Source organism: Dendronephthya gigantea, unplaced genomic scaffold, assembly GCF_004324835.1.
Source record: "Dendronephthya gigantea isolate DGI-Jeju-01 unplaced genomic scaffold, DenGig_1.0 000123F, whole genome shotgun sequence".
In the NCBI taxonomy this organism is placed as follows: Eukaryota; Metazoa; Cnidaria; class Anthozoa; order Malacalcyonacea; family Nephtheidae; genus Dendronephthya; species Dendronephthya gigantea.
Window position 1 is genome coordinate 476647 of NW_021163133.1, and position 10803 is coordinate 487449.

General features: G+C 35.2%; 1 protein-coding gene across 1 annotated transcript; it reads right to left on the reverse strand.

Moving 5' to 3' along the window:
* Positions 1–2037: 2037 nt before the first annotated feature.
* LOC114535754 (uncharacterized skeletal organic matrix protein 5-like) lies at positions 2038–2777 on the reverse strand. The gene is made up of 2 exons (XM_028557061.1): positions 2706–2777; positions 2038–2602 (listed from the first exon to the last, which is right to left on the reverse strand). Exons 1-2 carry the CDS (start codon positions 2769–2771, stop codon positions 2099–2101), a joined length of 570 nt encoding a protein of 189 aa, XP_028412862.1. The 5' UTR covers positions 2772–2777; the 3' UTR covers positions 2038–2098.
* Between the last annotated feature and the right edge of the window lie 8026 nt (positions 2778–10803).

The following is a 10803-nucleotide window of genomic DNA, read 5'->3' on the forward strand; positions in this document are numbered from 1 at the left end:
TATGATGCAAACTGCTTAAAAATATATACAAATAAGTAAAGGTATTCTCATTAATGCACGACATTACTGTATATTATTACATACAAATTAAACAATATTTAGAAAATGATATCAGAGGTCAAGGAAGAAAACTTTTTGCAAAATGAGGCTAGGAATAATGAGCTAATAAGCTTTGTTTACGGTATTTAGTTTTTGGCATTGAAACAAGCTAGTAGAAGAGCATCTAAGGTTATAATATTATTCAGTGGTTTCATTAACGCTTTCAATTAGCTCTTATTAGTTCATTATCCGACGTATATTGCTAATTATTGACCCTTTCAAAACGGTTTTTGTTTCGGACTGAACACACGCGAACAAGTAAAAGAATTCGCTCGTCAAGCAAAATTCTGCTCTAAGGCGATCTTCCACCATTTTTCGCCCATTTTTACAGCCCGGAGAAAAATTTGCTTTGCGCAAAAAATATCGCTATAGTGGAAATTTTATTGCGTGGCTCTATACATCAATTTACATGAGTGGATATTGGACACCTGCAACTCCACCCGCAAGATAAAAAAGTGGCATAAAAAATGTTGTATAACACATAACTGCCTAAAATAGGAAAAAGCACTTCTCCATAATTCGGAGCGGAGAACACATGTTTATTATATAGGGTCAAAACACGTGATAAAAATGGACCTATAGAAAACAAAAGAATAAAAACAAATTCAAATGCATTACGTTAGTAAGCCCGCTGAGCTTCACAGTTACTGGTGCGTGCAATCTCGTTCGATGTATGCGAAAAACCTGGAAAAAACCGCAGAATGTCGGCAGATTTTTCGCGTACTGCGTGTGGGAGTGTTGCACAAAATTACATCCGCGTTCCCACTACGCGAAATACCTGGGAACTTTGCGCTAACCATTGTTTATTTTTGATAGAGGCAAACGAGGGAATAGTAATTCTCCGAGGTATGAAAGTTCAGCCCAAAAAGTTGTTAATGAACGTTAGGATAACATGGTCCGTTCTTTTTCATATCTAACTGCAGAAAATACTAATAATAACATTTAAAAATAATATAACCAGGGAGCAGCGCGCATGGCAGCGTCTTCAAATAACTTAGCATCAAATGTGGTATAACAAATGTATAAAACACACAAAACAGCTCTCGACGTTTCGACCTGAGGGCCTTCGTCAGGAGGGTTAGTATTCTCCTGTGCTAACTCTCCTGATGAAGGCCCTCAGGTCGAAACGTCGAGAAGTGTTTTGTCTATTTCAGGCAGTTGCTATACCACATTAATATTAAACTGAACAATAGCATTTCCTCCAGTGATTATATACAGCCCAGTGGATCACGAATATCTCCTGTGAACATGCAGTTGTCATGGTGAGCGGTTGTAACATGAATTTTAATGAGGCAAAATTAGTAAAACAGGAAATGGAGAAGTTAGAAATAGTCAGAAGTCATTGAGAGTGTTTTGGTTCGGTATGCCGTCTTTCAATTTAAGATCAGCAAAATCTTTGTTTTCTTTTCATTTTTTTTGCGATGGAGCCCATGGAAGTTGTCCGTATCTCGTATGGCTCTATCGCTCTCTTCTGGTCGATACTTCACAATGTCTTTCTCCTGTACTATGTTGAGATATTCGTGTCCGTCTACAAGAAAGACAGGACATCGTTTTGGACTGGCGCGGTTTGTACTGCGCTCTTTATTTACTAAGACACGTTATTTCTATTCAAATAACTCGTATCTAAGATTGTTTAACTCTGAGATTGATTGTTCTTCTTCCAATAATCTTATAATTTGATGGTATTTAACCTTAATATATTTTAAGAATGAGATGCATTAAAAAACTGCCTCTAAAGCTATACACCTGTTAGAAATCGTTACCTATATTAACAATCAAAGCCTTATTTTTGATGATATTTTTGGAAGGCCTAGAATTTACATGCTATAATATTTTAATGTCTCTGAATTGTCGCCGTTTATGCTAATTCGTTACTCTGAATATATAAATGCTGAACCTACAATCACGTACAAATTATATGCAAGAAATTATCACGTTTTTACAACCCATAAGTTATCTTAATATTGACTAGAAGATAGCGTGCTATTTTACTGGTTGATTATTGAACGAGAATGTATCCAAACGTCGCCAAATTTTTATCACCGTTATCAGGTTGGTGCCTAGCAACATTTCCACAAGTCCATCCAGTGAAACTTGCTCCATAGCCAATCCAAGAATCACACGAATTACAATCTTCCTGTTCATTGGCAACGAGTCCAATTCGCATTCGGTTTCCATTCGCAATTTGTATATTATTAAATCCTTCCATGTTGCAGTTCCTCTGAAGTGACGAGTTGGCGATCAGGGATTTCCATGCTGCTCTACCAGCCCCCGTTCCCCTAAACTGGCCGTCTGCGATCACACTGTACAGCGAAGTTGCGGTGTAGTTGAAGCTCATCAATTTTCGTGTCCCGTTATACGACATACCCAGACAAATCTTTGTGAACGGAGTATTCCAATACGAAGCCAACTTGCTTTCTTTCTCTGTCAATCCTTCCAGACCATCTTGTACTGCGTATGCCTCTTTGTTTGTCCACAAGGAGGAACGATACTCAAATGTTTTCTGGAAAATTGAAAGTTCTTCAAAATTAAAATTCATCATTTTCATTACAAATTGATTGTTTAAAAATTAATACGCACTATACTCTTCATAACTGCAATCTAACCTTAGTCCCATCAAGCTTCATCACTAGGGTCCAACCTCCAACCCCACATCCTGGGATATCTGTCATGTGACAATATACCTTATATGGTGGTGAGGAATGATTCTTCTGAAAGGTGTAGACACCATTGAGCAATGATCTAGACATGGTTATAAAAAATCTGCTAAAAAAATTCTGGAATAAATTAAAGGTTGAAATTCATTGACTGTAATGGACCTTTGTCCACTGGTGTAAATCTATCTTTTTAACTTACGTATTCTTGAAAAACAATTCTGTGCAAGATTGTGGAAAAGCCTACAAAAACGAAAAGAATATATTCGTTTGGACTCATTAAAGCACGAAGATTTATCTGGTATGTAAATACCTCGAACGTTTATATTTCATTTCTAGATCTCGAAATTAAACTCGTAAATCTGGAAGAATATCTCGTTCGAGGGCATTTGCAATGCTTAAATATTGTGCAACATCACAAGTTAAATTTTCAAATATGATTTTTCCAAGATGAATTCAAAATGGATCATGAATGGCATGTCCACAGACCACATTTCGACGTAAAAAGCATTGGCTGCTAAAATATTTTGTATAAACGTTTTATATAGTAGTTCTTAAACATTATTTTAACAAAACAAGCAGCTATGTGCAATATGTAACTCCCGTATGAGCAGAATTAGTGGACACTTAATTTGCCAACACCTATTTTTATGTGATGTTGCTATGGCTTTCATAGTAGTGATAAAAATTTTGCAAATTGTTTGATAATTATATGAAAACCGCCAAAATTCCATATACTTGCCCTAGTCCTATTAGGACTTGTCAATTCGTAATAATCAAAGTCTTTGTGCCGATGAAAATCTTTTTCAGGCATCTCTGAAGCAATATCTTGGAGGAATTCACAATTTTTCTCTGAGTTTGATGAGCATTTTTTGAAATTAGTAGATCTACACGCTTCGTTATCACGGGCACAAAAGTAAATGCATTCTACTCCCGTTCCTGCGTGGACCTTTTCTATCACTTCGCTGTTCAAACGACGACCTTTGGAATAGTGAAATTAGGTAATAGGTAAATAATATGTAACATTATACAGCAAGCGCAAAATTGTTGATTTTTCTAATCGGAATTTCTTGTAGCGAAAAAGGAAGCAATCAACACATGGTTACATATTAATGAAGGTGCATGTCTTACTAATGCGAGTCCTGAAATGCATTGGTGAAGAATTTAGAATCCCCTCTCTTATTTGAACAAAATAGGCCCATTTCAGACGTCAAACTTTTCATGTGCCGAACCTAATGTTACAATGAACTTAATAAGCTTATTTGCATATGATTCGTCACATGAAAAGTTCAACGTCTCAAACGGGTCTTATTAATACGTATTTTAAAAACTGCTTCATTGTAAGACCGCTGTTTAGTTAATAAATTATAAATGTGGCGCGAATATTCAGTTAGTTTTTGTTCTGAAAGAGAGAAACATGTTAGCTAATAATTTCTTGATTACGCTTACGCATGCAGTAAAGTCCCAGCAAGATGTGCTTCCACACAGCGATTTTCTTTGTGCAAGTCACTTATAATTTGATACACAGATATATATAACTTTAAGATATTAATTTTTCAATACACACCTTCATTTGGTCCTTGAAAGCAAAAATCAAGACAATATCCAAAAGGTTGAAGATTCAGGAATATCAGCAATGAGAGACTGACTTTGACGAATGTACGAAGCAAACGTCTTTGTTGCATAATCAATTCCATATTCACTCGTTGTTTTTGTTGGACAAGGCACATGTTGGACAAGCGACAAGTGGAAACCTTTTATCATAAAGTAAAATTCCTTCTCAAAATGTTATAGACTCCAACAGGAAAACCTATTCTGACACTGGGTCTGCGTGTCTGACAACAAGAACGAAGACTTGTTAATGAGATGCATTCATCTGCGGTAGAGAGTTAAATCCGCCACGCAATCGTCCTTTTCAATTTATCATTAGTAACATATGTCACTTTAGCTTTAACAAACATACTTATTCTTCGAGGTATATGTAACATGCCGAAACGAATGGCAGACTGTCAGACATGGAAAGATTAACAAATTAAGAAAAGTTAAAATATTAAAGTTTAAAAGCTTTGGATTCAGTAGGATCGATGCACGATGATGGGTGAAAAAGAGAGGAAAACTTTTTCTAATATTAGTATTCGTTTCCTGAACACGATGATCTATATATACCAATCAATATTGTTTATTGTATATACACCGAAATAATCCCAAAAAAGGCCACTTCATAACTCATTGATTCATGCTTCGTTAAATTTAGTTGCATCTTTGACATTGATAAAAAGCTTTTTATAGATTAGTTGTTTTTCGACAAACTTTACAGGATATTATTTCCAATATATAACACTTAAAAAATTGTTTTTAGTTAATGAAACAAATGTGGAATAACAACTGCTAAAAATAGAAAAAACACTTCTCGACGTTTCGACCTTAGGAGAGTTAGTATGAAAACGGTAACTTATATGGGCTTTCCCAGAAATTTCCATTCCAGATCAAACATTTGTATTGTATGACTTTCAGTTACAACGACCGAATGAAGTAAGGAAAAAATTCGCACTTTTATTTCCAAGTTTTTAATAATTCAGTAACTTGTCACTGAATTATTACATGAACCATCATGAGAGACATAAGACACAGAGCAGTAAAAACGAAGCTTTTTGCAAAATAAGGCTAGAAATAATGACCATTTATCTCACAGGTGTCTGATTTCATAATTTTGCTCCATTATAACAAAAGCTTTGTTTAAGGCATTCGGTTTTTGGAATTGCAACATGAACTCTAGTAGAAGAGCCTCTAAGGTTATATATTTCATCAAGAATATTGCGATGAAACTGCATTTTCATTGCTGGGAAGATCTAAATAACGATGTTATATTCAAACACTCTAAAATACCAGCAGTTCATCTCCGTTCTTCATATTTTGGGTATATTTCGAGAAGTATTTATAATTTTGAACTCGAAAATGCTAATCATGAGTAGATTTTCTATTAATATAAGGTGAAAATGAAAGATCCTTTGGATTTATTGCTTATAGTTTACAGGATCCGCGTCTGCAGGGCCCATGCTTGAAGAACCATCTAATCAAAAGAAAAGGTAAATTAAATTGATTCTGTAGCTTTTATTTGTTGATTGATTATTTTAATTTTCCCATTCTGAATACAATGCTAAGTGCTAACATGCAGAGAGCATTTAGCTACGAGATGAACTACAAATGATTTTATAGGGTACGTAATGCATCTGAAATGCCTGAGTCATTTTCACTGCACTAATATGTATCCTAATGTTAGAATGTTTTCACGCCACCTATTATATTCACCACAGGCTAGATTCACTTTTTGAAGAAAACCGTGGTGGTTAACACCAAAACCAATCCAGGAGTCAGGGCTGTCACAGTGATCTTCGTTGTTAGCGATCAACCCAATTCGGGCTTTAATGTCGAAATGCGTACCGTGCCCAGGAAAAATTTTATTAAGAATATTAAAACCCTGAAGGTTGCATTTTTCTTGCAAGGAAGAGTTTGTGATCAAAGATTTCCAAATGCTTTCCTCAGCGTCTGTTTTTCGATACTCTCCGTCTGCGATCAAATTGTACAACGAATGTGCTTTGTATTTGATCACCATCCATCTTCTGTCGCCATTAACGGTCATACCAAGACATACTCTCTTAAAAGGAGTGTTCCAGTAAGAGTCCAATTTACTTTCCTTCCTTGCAAGTCCTTCGAGTCCATCTTCAATTGCATAACTTTCTTTATTTGTCCACAAAGACGAATTATAGTAGAAATTTGGCTATGAAAAAAATTGTTTAATCAGCCAGCAATTCTAAGTACTACAGGACTACAGTAGTATTACTATTATTTAGTAATTACTAGACCTTTAAGTTATGGAGAATTACAGATGTACGCATGTGACCAAAATACTGCGCAATGATTGGAAGTTAGACAAATAAATTATTAATGAATTTCACAAATCTAGTTTAATTGTACTATTGTAGTAATTATTTCTGTTAATATCTGTTATATTTTGCAGAAACTTAAGTTTTGAAATTCATATTTGTAATCATTCATTTGGAATTATTTTGATTCTTCATTAAACAAGAATCTGATTGATTCGAGATGGTTGCAATAAAATCTTGCCTTATTTCCGTCCACTTTCAACACTAGTGTCCAGCCTCCGGCTCCACAACCTGGGATATCTGTCATGTGACAATATGCCTTGTATGGTGTCGAGTAACTGTTCAACTGCAGGGTGTAAGCACCATCGGGCAAAGACCTAGATTAAATGAAAAATTTTAATTCAGATGCTTTCCAGCAAAAATGCAGACAAGAAAACAATCTCGAACTTGTGTGATGTAAATCAAACTTACGGTTTGTTGAGTAGCAAGTCTTTGCAAGATGAAACTAAATAGCACTGTTTTAATACTAAATTAAAAAAGGATAAAACTGGTTATGCTGGCCCGGAAAAATTGCATCCATTAAAAGTGACCACTCTATAATTATGCATTCTTAGGAAACATACCTGAGGAGTATATCTGACCAGGCTTTGTGCAAGTCTGGAAGAGAACATCAAAGCAATATGTGCTATGTATAATTCAGTATTTATTTTGCGCGAATACACGTATTGGACATAAAATATACATGAAAGTATTGTTTACCAAAACCCGTCCACTATAGTCGGTTTTATCAGGAAGAAAAAACTGCGTATATATTATATATGTCATCGCTACAGTTTCTTCAAAATTTTTCATATTCCGCAACATTCTATAATATTTTTCTGAATTTCTTTCGATTCATTTCTTAGGTTTATTCATGCGGCGTACTCGTCTCTAGGTCGAGTAATGATGAACATATCAATCTTTTTCGTCCACAAGTGCACGTTTTAGTTATAATGAAATATTGATAAGGTTTCAGCGTTCGTAGTTATTAAAATTGTTGAAATTTCATGTACTTACTTTAGTCCTATTAGGATTTGTCAGTTCGTAGTAATCAAACTCTTTGTGCCGATGAAAATGTTTTGCAGGGATCTCTGAAGCAATATCTTGGAGGAATTCACAATTTTTCTCTGAGTTTGAGCATTTCTTGAAATTAGTAGATCTACACGCTTCGTTATCACGGGCACAAAAGTAAATGCATTCTACTCCCGTTCCTGCGTGGACTTTTTCTATCACTTCTCTGTTCAAACGACGACCTTTGGAATAGTGAAAATACGTAAATAACAGGTATACTTTTTACAACAAGCGCAAAATGGTTGATTTTTCTGATCGAAACTTCTTGTAGCGAAAAAGGAAGCAATTATAACACCTAGTTAAATATTAATGAAGGCGTATTACTAATGTGAGAGCTTCGCAAGTAGATAAGTAGAAATGCATTGATGAAGAATCCCTCGCTTATTTGAACCAAATAATGTGCATTTCAAAAACTGAAAGGTCATTTTGAAACCGCTGTTGATATAGTTGCTAAATTTGACGGGTATATTCAAATTTTGTTCTGAAATAGTGAAACATTTGTACATGTAGCTAATAGTTTCTTGACTATACGCTTACGCAGTAAAGTCCTTGCAAAGTTTGCTTCCACACAGCGGTTTTCTTTGTGCAAGTTACTTCTTTGATGCACAGATATAACTGCATATATATTGTTAGCAATGTTAAAGAATAACTTTAAGATATTAATTTTTTAATACGCACCTTCATTTGGTCCTTGAAAGCAAAAATCAAGACAATATCCAAAAGGTTGAAAATTCAGGAATATCAGCAACGAAAGACTGACTTTGACGAATGCACGAAGCAAACGTCTTGGTTGCAAAATCAATTCCATATTCACTCGTTGTTTTTGTTGGACAAGCGACATGTTTACCGTCAGTCGAAACCTCTTATCTTTAATAGAATTCGATATTTCTTATCCACCTCAAAATTCTATAAAGAGGCAACTCAACTCCAAACAGAAGACCTGTTCGGACACCAGGTCTGCCTGTCTGAAAACAAGAACGAAGACGTATTAATGCGATGTATATTCATCATTAAAATAATATGCACGACACCTTTTTTCAAATCATCATAATTGCCAACATATGCCACTTTTATTTGCCATGATATAAGTTAATAAACATTGCATTGCATGCATTCAGTACGATGCTTGAATGAAACGCGGAATATAGCGAACTTACTTTAAGAAAGAAGAACACATGCAGAAAGAAACAGGCTAATAATACAAAAATCATACAAGAAAAGTAAACAGAATATCGGAAACAAACAAATGAAAATAGAGGCCACATCGGGAATGTTTTATATTTCAATGTCAGTCGTGAGAAACTGTGTTACAGCCAGTTTCTTTTGCCTATAAAATAACAGCAACAAGGTAGTGTCCCAAGTTTGATTTCCATACGCAAATTACAACATCGGAAGACGGGCTTTGACCAATTATTTTAAAAAATATATATATTGCAACAGTATGTTAAGTGTCTAGTTTTAATGAGTGCAAGCGTCCTCCTGTTCAGCAATATTAATTATAATTAACATTTCATAAATACAGAGTACTTTGCATAATGTAGCGATTTTAAAAAGTGCAAGCATAAGATATTAAAATCTAAGTTAGCCCTTGCTCTAACTAATGAAAGTTGTTTCATTTCGATAATCTTTAATCGATACGAAACTATTTTGAATCAAACTGGAGTATTTTTTCGACACGCGATATAGATCTTGTTTTTTCCTCTTTGTTTACACGCTGGGCGATTTTATTCTTTCAAAAAATGTGATCAAGCGGGTAAGTTAAGGAAGTTCAGGTTTAGACACTTTTTGAGATCGCATTGATAACTTTTACACTTTCGCATCGATATCTGTTTTGAAAAGAAATTCGCACTCAAGAGCACGGAAAAAAATTTCAAAGAGAGCCGGGCTTTTGGTTTCAAGGAAAACTTAGTTGGAAAACTCATTTGTTAGTGAACCGGTGAGAAACTGCTTTCAACTCATTAATAATGAGATCAGCGTGAGAAATTGGTCCTAGCTGTCATGGAATTTTTTTTCAGTTTCATTTTTCGTAGACACATTAGTTTCTTTCAGCAAAAAAGCTGACTTACAAAAGAGGTGCGATGCAAACTGTTGGAAATTTTATTGCGTGACTTCATGTATACATCAATTTACATGAATGGATATTGGACACCTGTAACTCAACGCGCAAAATAAAAGTGGTATTAAAAATGTGGTATAACAATTAACTTCCTAGGAAAAAACACTTCCCCATGTTTCGGACCGAAGGGCCTTCGTCAAGAGACATGTTTAGTATACAGGGTCAAAACATGCGATAAAAATGGGTCTATAGAAGACAAAGGAATAAAAACAAATTCGAGTGCATTACGTTAGTAAGCCCGCTGAGCTTCACAGTTACTGTTGCGTGCATCCTCGTTCCCAGTATGCGAAAAACCTGGGAAGGAGAATGAGATTGGAAGTGCTCATCCTCGACGGCAGGTTTTTCGCGTACATCGTGTGGAGGTGTTAGACAAAATTACATCCTCGTTCCAAGATTTTCGCGCACTGTTTTCAGTGGCGCAATGAGTACTCGAAAAATTTGCGCTGGCGATTGTCTACTTTTGATAGAGACAAACGAGGGAATAGTAATGAATTATCCGAGGTATAAGTTCATCCCAAAAAGTTGTTAATGAACGTTGAGATAAACAGTGGCGTAGCCAGCCTGACGATTCTGTCCCGCTATGTAAATTTCATGTCATTATAATTATTCATGTATTTAAAAATTTATTGTTTTTACAGTCAATGAACACCAAAATATTAGCATACCTGGACCAATCGTCATGCTGGCTACGCTACTGAAGATAACATGGTCCGTTCTTTTTTAATGATATAACAAGGGAGCAGCGTGGCAGCGTCTTCAAATAGCTATATATGTTTTGTCTATTTTAGGGGGTTGTTATACCACTTTACAAAAGTTGCATTTCCTCCAGTGATTATATACAGCTCAGTGGATCATGAATGTTTCCTGTGAACATGCAGTTGTCATGGTGAGCGGTTCTAACATGAATTTTAATGAGGCAAAATTAGTGAAACAGGAAATG